The 24,094-nt window shown below is 39.6% G+C and overlaps 1 protein-coding gene across 1 annotated transcript in view; it reads right to left on the reverse strand.

Moving 5' to 3' along the window:
- Nucleotides 1–24,094, reverse strand: part of nrxn2b (neurexin 2b) — a 1,139,450-nt gene that overhangs the window by 837,164 nt on the left and 278,192 nt on the right. The window contains exons 4-5 of the mRNA XM_034676291.1: nucleotides 3,788–3,817; nucleotides 3,356–3,364 (exon numbers count right to left, since the gene is read on the reverse strand). Coding sequence (XP_034532182.1) covers nucleotides 3,356–3,364; nucleotides 3,788–3,817 — 39 coding nt within the window. The remainder of the gene's footprint in view (nucleotides 1–3,355; nucleotides 3,365–3,787; nucleotides 3,818–24,094) is intronic.

Genomic DNA, 24,094 nt, shown 5'->3' on the forward strand with positions numbered 1-24,094 from the left:
AATTGTTGATGATGATAATGGAAGGTCTTAAATGGTTTGGTTGCTTCATTGTAGATGTTCCTTATTTCGGGAAAAAAAATTCCTTACTTATTTTTGTGCATTGCCTTTACACTGCTTGGCAGTACCTGCTCCCAAATTGACTTGAAGCACTTTGTTACTCTTACTGATCTTGTTTCCTCTTGTCTAGATCTTTGCTTGTGTTGTCCTTGTTCTCGTATGTACGTCGCTTTGGATAAAAGCGTCTGCTAAATGACATTATAACATTGTAACATTGTAAAATCAAGAGTGAAAAACTGTTTCCCTGAACTCAAAGGGGTGTGTTTTAATTTATTGTTCAACCCAACAGTGAAATGTTCAAACCTGTGGAATATGATAGAAAGTTTATGGATTTTGTGTTTGTGTTTAATTGTCGGTACAAAACTTCAATATGTTCTTCTGTATGTTTTTTCCATTTGTCTTGTTCCTTTTATTTTGTTTTGTTTACGTGGTCTACTCTGTAATTGTTATGTACAAATGGATTACCTTGCTGTGTGTCACATTGGTGTAACACACTTGAAAAATTGAGTGCAAAATATTTTAAAAAATGTTCAAATGCATTATAATTTATGATCACTGCTCTAGAGGAGATCTGCATGGAGGAATGGGCCAAAATACCAGCTACAGTGTGTGCAAACCTGGTGAAGACTTACAGGAAACGCTTGACCTCTGTCATTGCCAACAAAGGTTATGTTACAAAGTATTGAGTTGAACTTTTGTTATTGACCAAATACTTATTTTCCACCATAATTTACAAATAAATTCTTTAAAAATCCTACAATGTGATTTCCTGGATTTTTTTTTTCATTTTGCCTCTCATAGTTGAAGTGTACCTCTGATGAAAATGACAGACCTCTCTCATCTTTCTAAGTGGGAGAACTTGCAAAATCAGTGGCTGACTAAATACTTTTTTGCCCCACAGTATTTGACGCTATAGTTTACTCAGAGTTTGTTGCAGCGTTCATTTGATCTCATGACTTCAGTAACTGGCGTTTTCTCAGTTTTCTATTTGACCTTTGACGGGGATGATCAAAAAGAGAACGAATGTTACGATGAGCGAGACACAAACTCTTCTCTAAATGTTTTCTTGTCTTTTTAAGAAGCAGAAATATGATAAATGCATTGTACGATTGGGGATATATCTGTGCAAGTTTTTAAACTATATATATGAAAAGGTCACGGACGGCACAACTGGGATCTCTACAAGTCAGAAAACTAAGACAAGCTACTTTCTGAGTTTACCAATACAATCCAAGCTTTCCCTGAAGTGTTGAGCATCTTGAGATGATTGACAACTTGAGATTAACCAGTGAGACAGGGCAAAATCATCCAATGACAATAACACAGATGCATGGAGGCGGTGCACTTGTTTCAGCTAGATGTAACTAAGTGTCCAACTGAAAAGAGACGACTGTTTTGTCTGTATTCATGAGGGTGTTATGAACAGAATTAACTAATAGTCAATTTATTACCATTTATGCTATTGTCTCTATTTAATCATGAAAAACAAGTGCATTAAAGAAAACTTAACTTATACATTTTTGTTTGAATAAATTAACGGTGGACCTTCACTGAATTTCTTTGCCGTATTTAGCAACCTTTTTATGTTTTGTTTATTTTCATACCTGGTAATTTGAAGGGAATAAGATAACACTGGAGGTGAGTTGCAGTCACAGACAAGCTCATTAATAAAGCACCCCTGCTATAACATGGAATAGATTTATGTCATCTGAACTTCCACAGTCACAAACTCCCTTTTCTCTCCTGCTGTTATTTATTTATATATTTTCCAATTTCTTGTTATTTATTTATTTATTTATTTATTTATTTTCAGCTACCTTTCAAGCTCAGATCTCAGCACACGGTGGCTCCCAGCCTGGATGTCTGATGTTAAGATCAGGGCGTGTCTCGGGGGACAGGAGGGAGATGCAGTGTTGCTCCCCTAGTGTTGCATCAGTTGTACAAGGCCTCAATGGGATCAGAGTTATAAGGTTAGGCATTGTTCCTGTTTATATTACTTGTAAAACATGTATGCCCACTGCACATCACATATCGCAACTTCAGCTGATCTCTTGGGTGTTATTGCACCTGGAATGGTCGAGTAATAGACAAGCAACTTTTTAAAGAGGAAAAACTGATCTGTACGTGCTCTCAGCAAACTATTTGACGCTGTAGTTTAGTCAGAGTTTGTTGCAGCGTCCATTTGATCTCATGACATCAGTAACTGGCGTTTTCTCAGTTTTCTATTTGACTTTTGACGGGGATGATCAAAAAGAGAACAAATGTTACGATGAGTGAGTTACAAACTCTTCTCTAAATGTTTTCTTGTCTTTTTAAGAAGCAGAAATATGATAAATGCATTGTACGATTGGGGATATATCTGTGCAAGTTTTTAAACTATATATATGAAAAGGTCACGGACGGCACAACTGGGATCTCTACAAGTCAGAAAACTAAGACAAGCTACTTTCTGAGTTTACCAATACAATCCAAGCTTTCCCTGAAGTGTTGAGCATCTTGAGATGATTGACAACTTGAGATTAACCAGTGAGACAGGGTGAAGGCCAGAGTCAAGGGAGGGAGGCTGGAGGATGGGAGAAGACAGGAAGATCTCTGCCAGTTACCAGTAAAGGTCAGAACATTCTCTGACTGCTGCACTTGTTCACTTCCTTTGTCTATTATGAACTTTCCCTTAACAGCTTTTTTTTTTCTTCCCTTGGTCAATCCTTACATGGAGGCCAGAGGAAGAGAAATGTCAGGGACCGAGGGGAGAACATAACCAAGAGGGTTATACTTGAGTTCTACTGGAGCTTTTGTGTAGTTAAAAATCAACCTGGGCTGCCTGGAAACCTTTCTCTTCTGATTAAACACCCTTTAAAAAATGATATTGAATGCACAAAAGGTCAAAAGATGCAAATAAAGTTTGAGGGACAGGAAGAGGTGTGGTGTAATAACAGCTGTGGTGTAAGAAGCAGACAGAATAGCAGCATAAATATCATCCAGTGTTCAAAGCATCATCAAAACAGTTGCAAACACATTTTCTCATAACAAGAAAGTCTAGCACATTTAATTTAGAAGAGAAGCCCTTTAAAAATCTGAATGCCAAACAATGGGAATGTCAGCAGAGTGGTGATGAGAAACTCTGCACATTCGGAAAACACTTTGACCTGAAGTGTTAGTGAATGGAAGTCTGGACACATTTTCTTTTGGTTATTTTTGGACCAGCAAACACATTTCCAATAGAATCAGCACTTTTTCTTTTCCCCTTTTATTTCTGTTGTTTAAAACTCAAGCAGAAGGGATAGCAGAAAAGTGTTACCTTCAGCCCCTGGTTCAGGTCGTCGGGGGTCAAAGGTGGTCAGAGGTGAAGGTCCAGGACGTGAGCCATAGGACAGGACAAAGGGGTGGGACACGGGTTGGTGGAGGTCACAGAGAAGCACGAAGAAATGGAGGCAGGGAGGGGGAGAGAAGCAAGGGGCACAAACAAAAATAAATGAGATTTGGTGGGAGGGTAAGAAGGGGGCAGCAACAGGGGAGGATGTTGGTAAGGGTCAAAAAGACAAGGGAGGATTTGGGAGGACATGGAAGGAAATGGCACCAAGAGAAGCGAAAAAGCAGAGGAGGAAATCGTGAGGAGAAAGCGGCAGTTTCCAGGGAGTTGGGGGCAGAGAGGCTGAGTCAATTCCTCTAAAAAAAAACGAAAAAGAAAGAGAAAAAAAACAACCAAAATAAAAAAGGAATGAACCCATACCTTGGTCGTTTAACGTCAGGTGCGCCAGACCTTGAAAGGGAAAAAACAGAAAAAAAGAACAGAAAGAGGAAGAAAAGAAGGTCATAAAAGGCACGGGAAGAAAAAAAGCATTGTCACAACGTTGGACTGCAGTTTGTGACAGACATCCTGGGGCAGACTTGGATGTCAGAGTTCAAATCAAAGGTAAAAACGAGAAAGAGAGATAGAGAGAGAGAGAAAGAGAGAGCGAGTAGTAACAGAAAACAAGCAAACACTTCTTGAGTGAGGTGTGGGGGGTTAGAAAAAAAAGCATTTTCATTTGGCGCAACCCCCGAAGGCTATTGCTCTCACAAATGCTTTTTTTTCCACTGAAATACTTATGGAACACACAAAGAACTGTTTGGCAGAAAAGGCTTGAACTGAGTTCCTCGTTTCTTTCTGTACTCGAATCATAAAATAAGCATCAGAGCTCTGCAAGGTCTCACACAGCGAGGGTCAAAGATCAACCTGGAGAGACGCTGCAGAATAAAACGTTTTGTGTTGCCTGCAAAAACCGTGAGCTAAAAATGATCCCAACATAGAAGTACAAGGCATCACAACAGCATCCACAAAACACCAACTGAGCTTACTTACGGCTATAATGCAACCATCGTGCCAAAATTACAATCAATTTTGACCATGAATGACCGACTGCATTAAACAACATCTCAGTAACATGGAGAAGCCTCGAGGCAAAGTCCTGGTACCAAACCAACTCACTCACACACATGGTCACACTCCATACATGCAAAACCTTCAATGCATTTGCCAGCCATGTGGAATTCATACCAAGAACTTTGTGAGACATTCCTGGAATAAAATCAGGAAAGCTTAAAGGTCCTCTGGTTCTGGTTTAACACATCATACAGTTGGTTATAGCATGACATTAAAAACCGAAATAGAAATGAAAGTTAAAATTGTAAAAACAAAAAAGACACTTTGATGCGCCAATAATGTGTAACTGTTATAGATGGTAGACTTACGGCGAATCACGACCACTATTACAGTTAAAGGTCCCATATAATGAAAAACACATATTTGTCTTTTAATCCTCCTTCAATGCAGCAAGTGTCAAAATGTGAAACCAAAAAACACCCTACATTATCTCTTTAGGCCAACTTCTGGTGATTTGAAACCTGCTCTCTCTTAAGCTATTGTTGTTTACCTTTGTCATTGCAGAGCCAAGATGTTGAAGATCAGAGCCAGACCAAGCGGCAACCTCCGGTCTAAAAATATGAGTCCAATGCGGAAGTGCTAAAAACTGCAATTAATCGAGGGTTGGCTTGAGGCTGGCTGTGGAAGCACCGGAAACCACATAGACACCAATTCAAAAAAGCCGATATTTACAGCAGAAATAAACATGTTTACAGCCTGGTTCAAAAAACGAATGTTGTCTGGATAGCTAATTTCTCTGTACGGGGGTTGAATTTTTTCATAATGCGGTACTTTCAAAGATATTCAGATTATGAGTTTTGCATAATGAGAGGCAGAGCTGACTTGATTGACAGGCGGGAACACTGTAGCTGTTGGCTAGGAGGCTCAAAGCCCGCCTCTCAACGTCACAATTGCTCGACAGCAGTTATGTTGAGTTCAGCATTTCCAATATGGCTCCAGACGACGATTGGCCTCAAAACAGAGCTTCAGAAACAGATGGGTGACGTCATGAGCCGGACACGCCAACTGCTCTGTTGTTTGGTTGCAAAAACTATCAAAAGCAGTCTTTATTCTGTCCCTGCAATTTCGGGGCCAAGCATACAACAGTTGCTTTTTATTCTCAACAACAACATGCTGCTCCAGTCAAAGCTAATTTGTTTGTCTGTGCCAACCACTTCACCTTAGATAGCATTAATAATCACCGTAAGTATAAAGCTGGGTTTGCTTCTCGACTGACGCTAATCAAAGCATCCTTGACCAAACAAAAGTGGATGTGCCATTGGTAAGTGTTGCCACTTTGTAAAGCTTGGAAATGGCAGGGGGTCTTGCCATTTTATTGTTGGTGTTTCTCTGCCTCTGGTCTGCACTCTCCCCCCTCAGACCAGATTCAGGAAGCCAGTCAACACAATGACTCAGATCACAGCATGGGAAATTAGGTTAGAAACAGAGTGGATACAGATCATACACAATTTGATGTTTTTTACAACTTAATTCATGACCTTGCTTAAAAGACAACTAGGACATGTTATAAAGAGATATGATTAACATTACATGGGACCTTTAAATCAGTATGTCATGACTCATATTCTTTGTATATCACAGTGCAGTAAAAGTTAGCAAGAAACATAGCTGCCACAGTGCCTCATGCAAGTTGACCTCTTAAACAGAAAAACTAACTAACTCTGGGACTGCTCTTGGTTATCTGTTTAATAATATCCATTTAAACACAGACCATGGCAGGATTCTAGTCTAAGCACTACTGTATGTCAGTGCTGCATACAGGAATAGTTGACCCCAACATTACTTGGTGGGTAACTTTACATCCGAGCAGACAAAAATTACATGTGGGGTTCCCCAAGGCTCCATCCTCGGTCCTCTTTTATTTGACGTTTGCATGCTTTCACTGGTTCAGACAATGAAGAACAATAAAATAAGTTCCCTTAACTACGCAAATGACACACAGATGTACATTACAAAGCCAGCAGGGACCGTGATTCCATACAAGAACTGGGCAAACCAAGCAATTCAGAGGTCTAACCCCTTAAAAGATTTGAAAATACAACTGCTGGTCTATAGATTCCTGGGTGATTTAGGGCCAAGATACATGAGAAATATTCTCATAAACAACAAAACCACCAAGACTGTGAAGGTCTCCCTGGACAGGTCTGCTTTTTGTTCCTAGAGTTAGAACCAAACACGGAGAAGCAGCACTGAGTTTTTATGTTACAAAAATCTGAAGTAAACTCTAAGTAAATGCAGGTCCACTCAGACACTCAGGGACTGATTCATAAAAGGACTGAACGGCTTTTGCGCCTGCAGAACTCAACTCAATTCAACTCATCTTTATTTATATAGCACCTTTCATACATACAAATATGCAGCCCAAAGTGCTTCACAAACAGAGACAGAAAACAACAGCAATGGTATAATTATAAAAGGCACGATTATAAATAAAATACTTCGAAATAAAATAAAATCAATAGAGTCAAATTAATAAAATAAGTAAGAGTGGAAAGAAAAGTTAAAAACAAGGTAGCATTAACAAGATCAGATGAATACAAGAAGTAAATAAATAAATGCATAATTAAATGAGAAATAAATGTTAAAGCAATGATTGTAATAATAATGCAGTCCAGGGCTAAAAATAAATTTAATTATGTTCACTTTTGAGCCAAGAAGACATTGTGTAATTCACAAAGCACACACACACTGAGTTAAATGCTCCACAAACTGTGCTGTAGAGCAAATAGCGTCACTGTGTGCCGGTGTTGTATGCATAAATGAGCAATTATGCAGTAATTTGAGGCACAATATGCCCCTTTCTATGCAAACGAACATCACTGCAAATAATACCTAATTCACTAATACAGTAACTAACAGCTCTAGTGATTTTTCTACTGGCTGCTGAGAGTTGGTGGTTAATGTGCTGTAGTATCAATAAGCATGGTCATGTTAAAACCTTTGACAATAATTCCAAATCTGATTGATTCAAGAATAATAAACCTATAGAGATCTGTTCATTTAAATGAGACGTTACTATTTCTATGATAATCAGAGGTTATATCAGTCTGGGGCTTTTTTTCCGGTCTGAAGGAACTGCTTTTCGCTGGCTGATTCGAGGAAGTAAACTGGATATAAACTGCAACATCTATATCACATCTGTCATGACTTCCATCTCAATCCAGCTCATTGTATACACAACCAATCAAAAGTTTGGTCTCATTGAATGGTTTTTATGTATTTTAATTATTTTCAACATTGTAGATTAATACTGAAGACATCAAAACTATGAAATAATCTGGTTTTACCATAATCTGGATTACAACAGTAGTCAAATAGGGCTATCCATTGTGTGCTAACCCTACCTCTGAACAACACAACAGATGGTCTCAAACACATTATGAAGGCAAGTCATTGTTACAAGGCTCATGTTAATTACAAACCATTCCAGGAGACCACTTCATGAAGTAGACTGGGAGAATACCAAGAGGGTGTGTTGAGCCGCATTTTGTAATAATGGTGCATTTTGTAATAAACGTTCAAAATGTAATAACTTTTTCATTTCATTTTGTAATAAGCCGCATTTTGTAATAAACTGCTGCATTTTGTAATAAACTGCCGCATTTTGTAATAAACTGCCCCAACGCATTTTGTAATAAATTTTGCCGCATTATGTAATAAGTTATTACATTTTGAGAAGATTATTACAAAATGCGTTGGGGCAGTTTATTACAAAATGCGGCAGTTTATTACAAAATGCGGCTTTATTACAAAATGAAATGAAAAAGTTTTTACATTTTGGACGTTTATTACAAAATGCACCGTTATTACAAAATGCGGCTCAACAGGGTGCAAAGCTGTCATGAAGGAAAAAGGGGGCTACTTTACAGAATCTAAAATATAAAACATATTCTGCTTCGTTTAACACTTTTTTTGTTCATTCAATAATTCCATATATGTTCTTTCATAGTTTTGATGTCTTCAGTATTAATCTACAGTGTTTACAATCATTAAAATAAATACAAACCCTTGAATGAGAAGGTGTTTCCAAACTTTTGACTGGTAGTGTATGTGTATAAAATACAGCACTGTCAGGATGTGAGTTCTAGAATCAGATAGACTATGGTTAGTTAAAATTAAAAGCAGTGCTATTTTTTTCAAGCAGGATTCTAAAAAAAAGATTGATCTCGTGTGAAACCCCATTTTCAACTTTCACACAGCACCTACTTGGAGAAGCTAGAGTACAAGGTCCATCACAATAATAAAAAAAAAACCTTCACAGAAGAAAATAAAATGAAATGAATGCAAAATATCAGTTTGAGCACCATCGCTGACAGGGGTCATGCACTGACAACAAACATTAAGGAGCATGTCTTAAGGAAATCATTCTTGGACACAAACTTTCAACAGAAAAATCAAACCACAAGTAAAATGAAAGACGTTCTTAGCTGTGGCCCAAAGCCAGGTTTACTCCCAAATAAACCCAATTGGCTACAAAAAATTTGATTTAACCCAAGGCAGCACAAAATATCAACAACATTTATATCTGTTGAACAGATATCCTTTCAAGGTAACCTGTCTTCTCATTGTCCAAAACCTTTTCAAACAAGGTGGTTTTTGGCACGACCAGCAAACAGCTCCATCTAAATAAACCCTTTTTGAAAAGCAGCTTGAATAGGAATCTAAAATACAGAAAAGTCCATCAACATAAAAGACAGTTTAGAGTTAAAAACATCTAATTTACCCATTAGAAGTAGCTATTTAACATTTTAATCAGGCTTTGGATTTCTGTCTGAATGCTTCAGAGTCATAGTTTGGCACAATACCAATCTGAAATGACTCTGACCTTTTACAAGAAAAAGGTATTCTGCAGCCCTTTTCTTTGTAGCTGCCGGTGTTCAAATCAACAGGGCTTTCAATGAATCAGATGTGGAGCATACTATAAATGACATGGTGACACTCAATGCCGCCTTTTACTTAACCTCTTAAATCAAGAATGTGCTGAAATACTGATCTCAAAAGTCTAGCTGAAGAAAAATATAGAAATTACCCTTTAAATAAGCACTGATTAAAGGTAAAACTTGAGCTTCCATGCACAGCAATTGTGCTGGAGTTTGCCTCTAGGAGGGCTGTGTATTGGCATTTAGAGCATTGAGTTTGTGCCTCTTTTTATGCAGGCAAACAAGGAAAAGACGGCGTCTAATGTCTCAGGACACAAATTAACACACCGGCAGCAGGCTAACGGACTAGCTGACACGTCTATACCCCCACCAGCAGGCAGGTAAATCAGAATGCAAGGACGACACAAGCTCAAATGACTCTTGACAACAAGCTGTTTGCATTGTTCTCTTTCTTAATAACATCTGTGATTCAGGGGCAGAGGAAATGTACAGGCAGAGTGGTTTATTTATCTGGCTGCAGACCATTTCCTGCCGGCCCTTTTGCAGGGAGTCCAATCATTCTCACTCTGCATCCCTCTGTTTTTGTTCCTTTGCTCATAATCCATTAAGGAGATAAGGCAAAAGGCTCCTGCAATGAAACAGAACGGTGCTGTTGCTGCATACCAAATTATTAAAATACACCCCCACCTGCCAACCCCCACCCCGTCTTCATCCAGCTCAGACGGGCAGGCAAAAAAACACAAAGGTAAGAAAATACACAGGAATTAATGTCACATGGCACATTCACAGCCAGAGCTAACTAGATATTTACAGACAGGTGTGCAGCAGAGGAGGAGAGGAGAGCCAAAGAAATAAATCAAATGGAGAAACCCATTCCAGTGTATCATATCAGGACATTAGAAGGCCGTCATTTCATCCGTGCAAAATGCCAAACTTCTCCTGTAACATTTCTCCAAACTGAAAGATGCAAAAGCCAACACACACCAACACACACAGCCAGTATCGCACGTTATGTTGTCTTGGCAGGAGCAAACGATGCTAGTCTCCTAGAGTGCCAGATTATGTTTAGGATGTGACGGCTTTCACTACCAAGTGGTTTGAGGAGCGGCGGCATGACTGGAAATTGAAATTACTGATCACATCCGGATACGACGAACATAAGGAAAGGCTCCATCCCTCTTAATGTCCATTCTGCATCAATATCTGAGCACAAATCAAATCATCACAGCCACAAACAGCGTCGTCTGCCATATATGCTGTGGACATGGCAAAATCTAAGCCAGAAGGATCGGTCTCCCCACCTCTTAGACATCTGAGCGTTTGATTACATCCTTAATTCTGTGCTGAGTACAGATGGGAGTGCCGAACGGAACCAGCACGAATTGCTGAGCGGCACCGACTGGCTGGTTATGATTGAGTCGCAGATGGAGCGGGGTCATAATTCTGTCATTAGGAGGAGATGTGCTAACGTCTAATCCGGCCCGCTTTGTTTTTCCACCTTTCTTTTCTTGTTGTTTCTAAATCCAACCCTCCATCAGCCAGATGCCTCCTAATGTCTCCATCCTCATCTGCTGATTTCCTCCGGTCTGATGGAAGGTCTGATGAACACAAGCCATTATTATTCTACAAACCGGAGATTTCACTGGGATGACTGCTGGTGACTCAAACATCAGAGGTTTGCCAGATATTGCATGATGAGCCAGCTGGGTCAACCATGCTCATAGCTTACATTTCAAACTGTAGAATACAGCAGCGGTCTGAGGCTCAATGCGTCAAAATATGATCATTTTGGTTCCCCTCTAGCATGTTCTACATGTCAAGGGCTCCATGGTCAAGTTGGCAATAACATATAGTAGATGCTAAGTTAGTTGAGGTTTGCATCTCTCCTTAACAAGATGATCTGAAATACAGAATGAGTAGCTATGATTTGATTGGGTACAATCTGATTACATTTTGTGTGAATTAATAACCTAATCCCAAATATTTTTGAATAAATATGGCTGAGAAAAAAAATTAACAGCAATGTGTCTTTCAAAATAAAATTACCTTGACAATTCTAAGAAAAAAAAAAGACTAGACACCCAATGAAAATAAATAAACTGAAGCATTAATCACACACCTGTGAAGGGGAGTCAGATAGGGGAATGTTCTTTTTTTGGTTCTTTCATTGACTTTGCAAAGCCTTGCTAACACTTACAATTAAGAATCCAAGACCCAATTACAAAAATTAAAGTTAATCAAACATAAAAGTAGAAGAAGACAAACACTGTATGACAGAGCTAAAGTCTTGTAGGACAGAAGAGAATTGCTGTTGTTGAAAATAATAGGAATGTGGAAAAGTCAAGACTTTTCCCACCCCTCTTACTCTATGATTGTCACATGACAAGCATATGACAGTCAAGCATTGGTTCACGTTGCCAATTGCTCTTCATTTAGAAGTATTATTCTACCATTTTCTTAATTCTTAATTTGAGAAACATTTCTGTCACATTTGGTTTGAAACTGGTTATAAACCATTTTACAAAGCCGTCGCTCTGAACGTCATGTTAAAGTCTCACTGGCTCAAAAAAAGTTTAATATTGGGGCTACTTGAGCCACTGCTTGCTAATGCTAGCATCATAGCAAAAGGTTTTGTCTTAGAGCAGCAGATTACCTAATTGGTTTTCCTATGAAATGAACAAACTGGAAGACTGTTAGAAAGATGCTTGTCCTTCTCATTTAGTCCACGACTTGATTTTTAAGTTCAAGGCTGTAATGTCATGAGTTGCTTTTGTTTTGTATTTTCTTTGTTGTATTCTGTCTGATTTCTGGTTTTATTCTATAGATCGTCCATGTGTTGCTTCCCTGCTTTATATTCTGTATTGGTTATGTGTGATCTTTGTCTTATGTGTGTGTGTTACCTGTCTATCGTGTTTCCTGTTTTTATGTTGTAGAAATAGTCTCCCAGTGTGTTAAGTCTAGTTTAACTTGCATTTTCGCTCCTTGTTGATTGGGTAACACTTTATATTAACTACACACTTTTAAGCATTAATTAAGCATTAATTAAGCATTAATTAAGCATCAATTAATACTTAACTCATCATCTGTAAAGCATTGTTCATACATTAATACTAATTATATATCATGTACAAACACAGTTATAAATGTTTTATTATTCATGAATATGACTCTCTATAATGTGTTAACTAACTCTTTGTTCATACTTTATAAATTATGCATTCACCAATTACAAATGAGCTATTATGGTCATTATAAACCAGTTATAAACACATTTACAGGTTATGATTCTAACATTTAGTAAGGGTTAGTGAACACCTTATTACATAGCAAATTATGATTAATTAAGGTAGTCACAAAGGGCTTATAAGCTGCTTGTTCATGGTTTTGTGAGCTGATCTAAAGTGAGGACTTTTTATGCTTTACAAATAATTCATTAATGAGATTTAAGACCAGCAGCACCTTAAAACACAGAAGTCACAGATATTGATTCAACAGAATAAGGAAACATACGCAACACATGGACTTGTATTCATTAAAAGGGAACAACCTCTGTATAAAACCGCATTTATCAAAATAACTTCATATGAACTTAAAATACTCTGCAACTGAAAAAGAAAATCTCTCAAACTTAAAGTGCTCACAGTGGAAAAACTCAAATAAAATCTGACATATCAAATACATAAAAAGACACAGTAACATTTAAACTCTGTCTGTATAAAACCATTTGTAAACACAAGTTAAAATGCAGCTGCAAAACTGAACAATAACTTGGATTCTGTGTTTTAAGGTGCTGCTGGTCTTAAATCTCATTAATGAATTATTTGTAAAGCATAAAGAGTCCTCACTTTAGATCAGCTCACAAAACCATGAACAAGCAGCTTATAAGTCCTTTGTGAATACCTTGATTAAACATAATTTGCTATGTAATAAGGTGTTCACACACCCTTACTACATGTTAGAATCATAACCTGTAAATGTGGTTATAACTGGTTTATAATGACCATAATAGATAATTTGTAATTAGTGAATCCAACTAACTAACAAAGAGTTAGTTAACACATTACAGTCATATTTATGAATAATAAAACATTTATAACTGTGTTTATACATGATATATAAATGAGTATTAATGTATGAACAATGCTTTACAGATGATGAGTTAAGCATTAATTAATGCTTAATTAATGCTTAAAAGTGTGTAGATAATATAAAGTGTTACCGTTGATTGTCCTCACCTTTGTCCTGTTACTCGTTACCCTGTGTGTATATAGTCTCTGTGATTCCTCCCTTCTGTGTCGGATCATTGTCTACCCCACCAGCATGTTCCAATTGTTCGAGTTGTTTCCGTGTTCCCAGTGTTTTTGTTCGACAGTAAGTTTAGTTTATGAAATCCTTTAAGTTTTGAATCTGCATTTGGGGCCCTCACGGTTTGCTGAATCAGGACATGTACATTCCTGCACCGGTCTTGGATATTGTGTTTTCTCCCCTTGAGCTAACTACCGCTACCTGGTTAGCCACCCAAGCCAATGCTACTCTAGTGAAAGAATAAAGGTCAACGTCTTCTTCATGCTAGACTGGAGACGCAGTTTGCAGAAAAAATACCTAAAATAAAAGACCTCAGTGAACCGGACAGTTTTCAAACTGGGCTATTGACCACCGATCGAGGGTGCTGTGGGCCAGTGCACTCAGATCTTTAACATGAGGTTGGTTACCAATTCAGATTAGTGTATCTTTGCTCCTCTAATGTGAGTATAATCCAACATAACTTTGGACATGAAGGGCCAAGTCTTAACAATACAGTAGAGGAGGAACCCCAGTGTCATTTTTCGAAGCAGTGGGCCCATGACCAGCTTCTATATTTGATGACTTTCACAAAACAGGCCTATGTCACATGCACCAGACTGCAGTCTATGATATAAAGATGAGGGACTGGATGAAAACACCTAACTTTGACAGACAGATTCTGGTAGCACAAGGTGTGAATAAAGAATTCTGGATTATATTTTATTTCCTAAGAATGGTTTTGAAGCAGAATTCAGCAGGAACATAATGTCCAAATGACCTTGAGCGTATTAATCCGTCAAAGTCTGAAGATGATGACGATCATTATACTACACTCACACACGAGCAGATGTGTTGGGTCTCTGGACAGCAGCAGCATCGCACAATCGAAGGGGACAGAGAAAAATGGGAGTCATCATCATTACCCCTTTTCTTCTTCTTCTTCTGCACTTTCTTTTCCTCTCACTTCTTCTATCCCTCGTTCATCAAACGGACACAGAGACTAAGTCAGAAGGAAGAATGTGTTTGCTTCTCAAGCCCCCCTGGGGTGCTTCGATGGCATGTTAAATAGCACCCTCCTCCAAGGACTCTCTCCGGCATATGGCCACAGCACTTTGCGCGCTTGCTGAAAGCACCAGCCATACTGACACATAAGCTTCTGCTTTACTAGCTGAGCCCGAAATGGTACTCACACAACTGCAGCTGAAACATATTTCTGATGACACTGTCTTTGATGACTTAAGAGGGAGCGAGCATTACCAAAAAGAAAGAACCATCCAAGTGTATAAAAGTCATGAAGTATAAAATAAGAACAATAAATGGTTTTATGTGCAGCTTATTGCTCCGTGCCACCCCTTGGCGTTAGATATAAAACAGCACAATATCCAAAACGTTTGACACATCCACAAATCATTTGCTTTTACTGGGCCCGGGCACAGATAAAGTTTCACAGAGTAATCATCGCTGTTCGTCTCCCGCTGCCAAAAGGAGCAGGCGTGGCCCTCCGGGGCTCAGAAACAAACCAGGGCAATTTGTGAAAACACACGATTAAAAGATGTCGGAGAATGCTTCAGAGTAAATGTGACTAATTTTCATTTCTGTAGGCTGATGTATAATGCATGGTGTCTTTGCACAGCTAAAGCAATATAGAAACTGTGGCAGAATTTAAAGGCTTTAATAATTCATGGCGGATATCTATTCTATGAAGGAGAAAAGATGAGATAGTGGGAGGTAAGGGGCTACGAAGACTTCTACAATCTCACAGAGAGTCAGAGATTGATGTTCCGGGTTTCCATGTCTTTCACTGGTTTTAATTATTAACACAGAGCTCGCCCCAGTTTCAAAAAGAAGGAATATGTTCTATACTCTAACATCAAATGAAATCATGTCTCAGTCTTGTTCATTGGGCAAACCAACATACTGATGGAGTGGATTCATAGACTGCAGATCGCTTTGATTTATTCACACTGATCTTTATGAAACAGAAGGAAGCTTTTAGCGTCCATGATGTGCTTTTAACACAATTAACATAACTTGCTGGGATTGTGTGTGTGTGTGTGTGTGTGTTATAAACATTACCTTATTCTCATCATGTTTTGCCATCCATCTTTTTTAAGTACTAGGTTACTTTTCATATTAATTGTGCTTTCTTCTCCTTTTATTTGTGTTCACTACCAACTTTAATTTTCTCAACTTATCTTTAAGTTGAACTCCCTCCAACACTCACTACACTTAGCTCTCCTAAACATATACACTAAGCGACATGTCCCTCCTTGCCTCCTACTGTGTCTCTTTACCATTCTGTACCTCTCGTTTAAATGAATCAGCAGTATATTTCATAAAAACGCCCAAATAACAACTCTTATTTTGAACTCCTTTACTTGATAGTCCATTATCACAACAGGTGGTCAGATTGTTGATGGGGCCGGTTAATGATGCATCAGTTCTTATGATCCAAGCGTTAAGATATTGCAGAATGACATTGGTAACAACCAGCTGTACATAACCTTTTAAACAGCTGAATCATGCAGAGACAATCTCCAACTCCATGGCCAATATCAAACACGCCTGCCACCAGAGTCAATCTGGGGAGACAGCTTAAGTTCCCGTTCCACGTCACGGCAATTTATTTAAGGCCAGGCATGGTGATAACATCAACTGCCTCAAAGCAAGTGCTCCTGATAGAGCTGACACTGCCCTGGCAGGATCATATTGAGGAGGCACATGAAGTACCAGGAGCTGGTGGAGCAGTGTAGGAGAGAGGAATGGAAGACCTGCGTGAGACCATTGAAGCAGGGTGCAGAGGATTTGCTGGTCGGTCACTTTGTAGGGTCTACACACTACTTGGGATCACAGCGGCTGCCGAGAGGAAAGCCACCAAGTCTGCCATGTAGGCAGCGGAAAGGGCCTCCAGATGGCTTTGGCTCAATGGGAGTGAGCTGTGGGCAAGTGCTGCTGGGACACAAGCCAGGGTCTGACCAACACAGGCTGGGTCACCTGAGTGAGGGTGTATGATACTGAGAGACCTAAAACATCCGATGACCTCAGGAACACCACTGATGATGTGTCCCAGCGCAAAGGATGTATCCTTGATGTATGAGAAAGTTCACACAACGTATGAAATAAAATAATAATTAATCAAACTGACAACTCATTCCGGTGCCAACCAGTGAGGCTGACAGCCGTTCAGTTGACCCTAGTACACTTGTCTTTGGGCAAGGCACTGAGGCCCAAGGTCGCTCTAGAGTGGCAAAGCTGCATATGAATGGAAACTCATTGGTACTTTATATAGCATCCATTGCCATCAGTATACACTACCAGTCAGAAGTTTGGAAACACCTTCTCATTCAAGGGTTTGTATTTATTGTAATTATTGTAAACACTGTAGATTAATACTGAAGACATCAAAACCATGAAAGAACATATATGGAATTATTTAATTAACAATTTTTTTTTTAAACAAAGCAGAATATGTTTTATATTTTAGGTTCTGTAAAGTAGCCCCCTTTTTCCTTCATGACAGCTTTGCACACTCTTGGTATTCTCTCAGTCTGCTTCATGGGTAAATGGAATGGAATGGTAAATGGACTTGTGCTTATATAGCACTTCTCTAGTCTGTCTGACGACTCAAAGCGCTTTTACACACTACTCCTCACATTCACCCATTCATACCCCTTTCACTCACTGATGGTAGAGGCTGCTAATTAGTGAGGGACCTTCAGTATTAGCTAATCTCATTCGTACACATTCACAAACTGCTGAACAACAGCGGTAGCAATTTGGGGTTCAGTGTCTTGCACAAAGACACTTTGGCATGTGACTGCCTGAGCTGGGATCGAACCGCCAACCTTTCATGAAGTGGTCCCCTGGAATGGTTCCTAATTGACATGAGCCTTGTCAAGAGTTCATTTGTAGAATGACTTGCCTTCTTAATGTGTTTGAGACCATCAGTTGTGTTGTTCAGAGGTAGGGTTAGTACACAATGGATAGCTCTATTTGACTACTGTAGTAATCCAGATTATGGTAAAACCAGATTATTTCATAGTTTTGATGTCTTCAGTATTAATCTACAATGTTGACAATAATTCAAATAAATACAAACCATTGAATGAGAAGGTGTGTCCAAACTTTTGACTGGTAGTGTATGTTAGCAACAACAACAAACTAAAAGAGCAGTTTATCAGACGATGTTGGAAAGATGTTGACAGCGTAATGCCACAGTATAGGTTTTACCTGTGTTACTTACTTGTGTGTTTAGAGGATGATGTGGATCAACAGTACACAATTCATGTTAAAATGTGAAGAATTCATGGCACTTATGTTTAGAGTTTCCACAAATGTATATTTCCTCATGTGCTGTGTTGGTTTCTGCAGAATGCCCTAGATTCTCAAGGTTTCTAAAAAAAAAAAAATGCACTCCTTCTACAGCAATTCAGAGTTCTGCTGTGTGTGTGTGTGTGCATGTGTGTGCGTGTGTGTGTGTGTGTGTGTGTGTGTGTGTGTGTGTGTGTGTGTGTGTGTGTGTGTGTGTGTGTGTGTGTGTGTGTGTGTGTGTGCGCCAGTGTACACATGCATTTGATTTCCTTGGAAATACCACAGGGAACTGTTGACCCCAGGCGAGGCACTTAAGCTGAGCGAGTGAAGCATTAAATCTTTATGGTCACTTTCCACTTTACGCAGCAGCAACAGCCATCATCTGTCAGGAGCGATGCACTAAGTTGTTTGGAAGCCTGTCAAATGACGTGATTTACTATTCAAAGTCACAATGAGGAAGAACCACGCTGCATAATTAAGATCGCACATGCAAAGGTCTGCAGACTGGTACTATGCAAGTTAATGCTGCCATGACAGATGATCCTAAACATCGCTGTCTGCTCCCACTTTACCACAACTCCTGATATGCTGCAAAATTAAACATATAAAACATAAACATTTCATACAACTTTAATTAGATAATCAAACTATCTTGCTCCTTCTTCAAACACTTCAAATGTTATTTATTGGCTTAATTGCCGTCTCTCCTGTGTGTTTGGGAGATCTTAGCCAAATATTACAAAGAAAATATCTCACATCAGATCTTATGCAACCCCAAATCATTTAATTAACTGCATAATGTCGACTGACTCCCTTTGACTCCCACATTTTGTTCATTAAAACACAGCTAATATGTCATGGGATGTGTCTGGGAAAATAAATCCCAGCGTCTCAGAGACTGGAGAGGAGAGCAGATCTGAACAGTTGCCGTTCCATCTTAATTAAACAGTTCATAAATAAATTGGACCTCCATATGTCAAGCTGGAGAATTGGAACTGATTCCATGATTCAGTAATTGCAACTAACACGAAAAGGGGATGTTGATGATTTCTTTACGTGTACTAATTTAGAAAAGACTCTCTAAAGACACCCGCAGGAGCTCCAGTGTTTAACTGCTTCTTTAACAAAACCTCCCTGAGTTCAGCGAAGGAGCTCGAGCATCACTGGAGTAAAATGTGGATGCAATCGAAATGAGCATCCTCCTGTCTTAGAGCACATCTCCGTTCTCCCTCTATTTGTATCTTCCCAGCTACCAAATGTTTTACGGCTGGGGTTTCTGGCTTGGGTTCATCTTGCGACAACCAATAAATTCCATGTCTGACCTCTATTTTCCTTTCATTTATGAGGTCAGAACTAATCATTAGTCCCCAGCGAGATCTACTGTCCTCTCTCCGAGTATCCATCTGTCCTTCCTCTCCTCGTCCTAATCTTTCGCTGCCAGCGCTGCAGATGCATCCTGCAACCATTCCCCGGTCCAGCCACCCTCTTTCCACAGTCAATTTCATGGAATGAAAGACTCTGATTGCCACTTCTGGACTGTCCTCATTAGAGAGGCTGAAATGGGGAGTGGGCGACAAAATACATGCATGCTGTCCTTTACAGTTTTTTCTCTCTCCCAAGGATGCTGGAGGCTGTAATTTCAACATCAGATTTAATGAAGGGACCGGACTCATTGGTTGCAGGAAGGAAGGAAGTCTTCAAGTGGATGATTGGCATGTGCAGCCCTCCCCCCTTTCTATGTACAATAACATAAAAACACCTGAACCCTCACACAGCAGCCTACACACAGCATCCAGCATCGTTTCAATCCCTCCATGAGAACATTTGGCAGTCTTTAGTCTGATTGTGTAATATGTTACAGTTTAAACGCTAAGGAGTAACATTTATTTTGTTCCTACCTTTTGAAGAAAAAGTCAGCACATAGACTTCTTTCATCCTTTGGCTTTCACAATCTAGTCTTTTTGTTATTCTTATTGTCTCCTGGAGTCTGAACACTCACCAGAAGCTCGGTGTCTGGCCAGTCTGCTCCCACAAAAGAGATGTTCTGTCTCTGTTATGATCATTTATGTCTGAATATAAAAATGAAGGCCAGAACAAGCTTTAACCTGACAGAGCTTGTAGTGGCTGAGTGCTGCCTCACTTATTTTTGAGCTAGATACTCTAATGACTTTTTGGCATCTGTGAAACTGACTCTCTTCTTTATTCATGCTGGTATTGATCATTTATCAGAGTATTAAGTCACATCCAAAACTGGAATGTTGAAATATAAACGGTCAGTAGTACGATTATTTAGACAGGGCTAAACTTTAACAGAAGGTGGTAAGACGTGTGTGTTTTCTGAATAATCTTTCCTGTACCCCCATTTCCTCCCATTGTAAAAAATAGAAGACCGAGTACCGCCACACTGGGCTCTGACATGCTCCTCTGGTGACACTTTTGGAGCCAAAACATCCAAGTGATCTGACTGGTGAAGCCGCAGGACTGACATCATGCCCCTCCTGCTCACCAAAACACACATTTAACTGACTAACAAAACCTCAGAGATCTCTCAGGACGGTACAGTCCACGACAGAACAGATTAGGGATGTAAATTTCAAGTATTTTCTGTGATCGATCTTTGGAAATGTTAACGATCCATTATTGATTCATCATTAAAAAGAATGTAAACGTTTTCCATGTAAAAAAATAATGCCAAATGCGTTTTTTTCCCTGAATCCAAATTTATTTCAAGACAATATATGTATAACTGAGGGTATCAAATAACTAGGGATCATATTGAGGTGTAAAAAATGTTAAACACGCTTAATATCAACGTGTGGAGCGGGCTCATGATCTCTGCAGACACACAGTCATGAAGGTGAAGGCTCAGACTTCAACAAGGGAACTGAACAGAAACATACTTTAGACTCACAGTGTCCAGTTTTCTGTCTACTCGTTCTTATTGAGAACATTAAGCATGTGAATGGGTCAGGTGTCAGCCGGGAGCACAACCGGGTCATAGTCAGTCCGGCGGTGTAGAAAAAAAGCGCTCATGGAGACCTGTCACTCAGCTGCAGCCCCCAGCTGGGCGTCTCCCCGCTGTGCACAAACACCTTCAGTCAGCTGATTCACATTGAAACATGCTTTAAACTTAAAACACCTCCCTGATAGCTAAAAGAAATATAAGACCACATGACGCTTGTTCCACGTGACAGAAAATCTAATCACATTTTTTTTCCAGTAAATTCTTAACAATCAATTTAACCGACACTCGATTAATTGTTGCCATCCCTAGAACGGATACTTGTTTTGATTTGTTCATAGCTTCTACAAAGATCAATGGCTCTTGTCTTATTGTTTGTTATGTTTTCTCTCTCTACATTCCTCCCCTACTCTGCTAATCTGATCACTGAAGGAGCCTACAAAGAGCCAGGCGACTGAAGAGAGAGAGGAAATATGAGGAGCAGAGAGAAGGAGATGATGTGCAGCAAAGGGACTGGGAATCAAGCCAGCGACCACTGTCACAAGGACTTTAACCTCTGTACATGGCAGCATGCTCCACCGGCTAGGCCGACCTGAACCCTTAACATAGAGATGTGTGATTACTCTGTGGCAGTTCTACTGTGAACACTAGAGCTAACTCCTAGGTCTCAAACTAAATACTTGCAAGATGTTTTTATGCATCTTCATATAGCATGTTTAAATCTGACCTAACAAATTTTGGCTAATGCATACATGCAAATAGGGGTGACACATTACTACATTCAATCCATTGCATGAGCTGTGATCTCTACGGGCGTCAGCATTCATCAAGAATCAGCTGAAATCTGCAAAGATATCTTGCTAACACAGTTGAAACTACTGAAAGACATCTGGTACAATAAGATAATTACTTGCTGTTTCAAGCCACAGGTCTCAGTGATCAATATCTAGAATTTAGACGGATCCCTCTGAAATGAAAAGCAGTAACAGAAGAAAGATTCAACCTTCACCAGTAGCAAAAAGCTTCAGCTCTAAAGGAAATAAATGGCGAGTACAGACGGATATTAGTCCAAATCATTTCCACCTCGATTGCAGGAGTAATCCCACGTCAGTGAGATAAAGTAAAAAGAACAACAACATACTCAGGTCCTCTGAGCCATGAAGCTCAAGTCAGAGGCAAAGTAATCTACTGGGACATTAGTACAAAATAGAACCTTGCCTTGAGCGTCTGAGATGTTTAATGTTTCATCTTGACAATTTTCTCCCTTCAGCCGGTTTAAGGAGCACACATCCTGTTCCTCTCCACTAACATCACGGCAGTGAACTGTAGTTTCATGTGAGGAGAATAAGAAAAATCTTAATGACTTTTCCTGGAAATGTGGCTTCCCGTGAGGTTTTGACTGGGTGACTTCCTGTCTTGTGTCAGGGGGAGGGTCTCAGCAGGTACCTGCAACAACATCCCATAATGGAAAATTAATGTCTTCCAACTGAGACGACGCGCATACTTCATTTAGCTCATTGGGCTGGGTAAACACCATTAGAGCGTGGAATCTGCGGCGCTCCTGAAAGTTGAGTCATTTGAGAGAGAGTTGGGTAATTATGACAAAATTAATGAAAATTGTGTAACAAATGAATTCATAATTCATGAGCCTATTTTGGTCTCTGTGAGGAAGTGATACGCAGCTTGATTTAACTGAGATTGGAAAGTCCCTCCTGGTGCATCCCTCTCTCTAACAACAGCATAATGGTGTGTTCCTTTGCTGCACAGCGGTGAATAAAGTAGTGCTGAAGAACTTTCTGAAACAGGCTCTGCATTTTGTCTCATGCTCAGGCTTAATTATCCCGACAAGAAGATGAGTTTTAGGGCAATTGGATAGATTCAACTACTCAATTTGAACAAATTGTCTTTATAAAGGCCTGAACACTTCAGCTTTTCACATAAAGTGGAGACCAACTGTGTTTGGTTCATGAATAGGTCAAATTTGATGCAGGGAAAGAAGCCAGATAAATGTGGAAAGAAGGGTTGCTCCAATCCGATGATGATATTGAATATCAACATCATGACTAAAATAGCTAGATCAGATATCAGAGACAATAGGCGTTTTTCAACCGCAGGAACTTTACCCCTGAACTACGTGCGTTTCGACCAGAGGAACCAGGGTCTAAATTTAGTTCGGGGTAGATAATCTCCCTCCTAAAAAGCCCCTGCTAGGGGGTAGTACTTTTCAAAGGTCCCGGGACTTTCAGGGGGCAGGGCCTGCAATGCTGAATGTGTCTGATCTTTTTTGTATGTGTGTGTACTTTTCAAAAGAAGAAGCTGTGATTCTCTTGATTTAGCAGCTTGTAACAGTAGTCTTCTCTCAGCCCACCGTGAACGCGTCTCTCCCGGTGTTACGGTTTTAAACGTGACCCTGTAAACTGGAGACCTTCACAGTTCCTGGGAATGCAAACTAGTTTAGTTTTTATTAAGATTTCAAAATATCCTCATCAGATATTTAATGATCGTCTAAAGACGTTTATGAGGGATGCATCCGGCTGAGAGTCTCCAGTTAACAGGGTAGCTGTTTAAACCAAAACACCGTCCGATCTCTGCCACGGCTTTTTGAGTTCAAAAGGATTTTAAAGCTGTGTTGAAACGTCTTTGCTACTCGCGCTTATCTCCTCTCACGTGTTGATTCAGTGAATCCATCTATGATGAAATATAGCACCATCTAAAACAGCGCCAGCTGAGTCGCTTCCATGCTAACATGCTAACTGTTGTGTTGCTCATAATGACACCTGCCTGTCCGTCTGCTTCTATGGTGTCATCTGGAAAGAATAAGAAGAAGTCTTGATGCAAAAAGAAAACCATGTCATTATTTGTCTATTTTAAAGGTGAAGACACGCCTTTAAATGGTAGAGCTCAACCTAAATTACAGAAACAACACATCTCAAGTTGTTTCCTCCCAGAGACACAACAGTATCTCGTTTAGTTTCAGCCGCTGAGCAAAAAGCCCTGCTGCTTGCTTTCATCTCACCAAACTCTAATTAGGCAAACTGAACAAACACCAGCGAGAGAGAAGTCCTCTGCATATTCAAACAAAAGGGCTCCTGAGTTCGAAACGAGCAGAAGGAGCTAAAGAGAGGGGGAAGGAGTGGAGAGAGGGAGCTGATCACGAGAAAATTAAACGGCACTGAA

Source organism: Notolabrus celidotus, chromosome 23 (assembly GCF_009762535.1).
Source record: "Notolabrus celidotus isolate fNotCel1 chromosome 23, fNotCel1.pri, whole genome shotgun sequence".
NCBI classification, from domain to species: domain Eukaryota; kingdom Metazoa; phylum Chordata; class Actinopteri; order Labriformes; family Labridae; genus Notolabrus; species Notolabrus celidotus.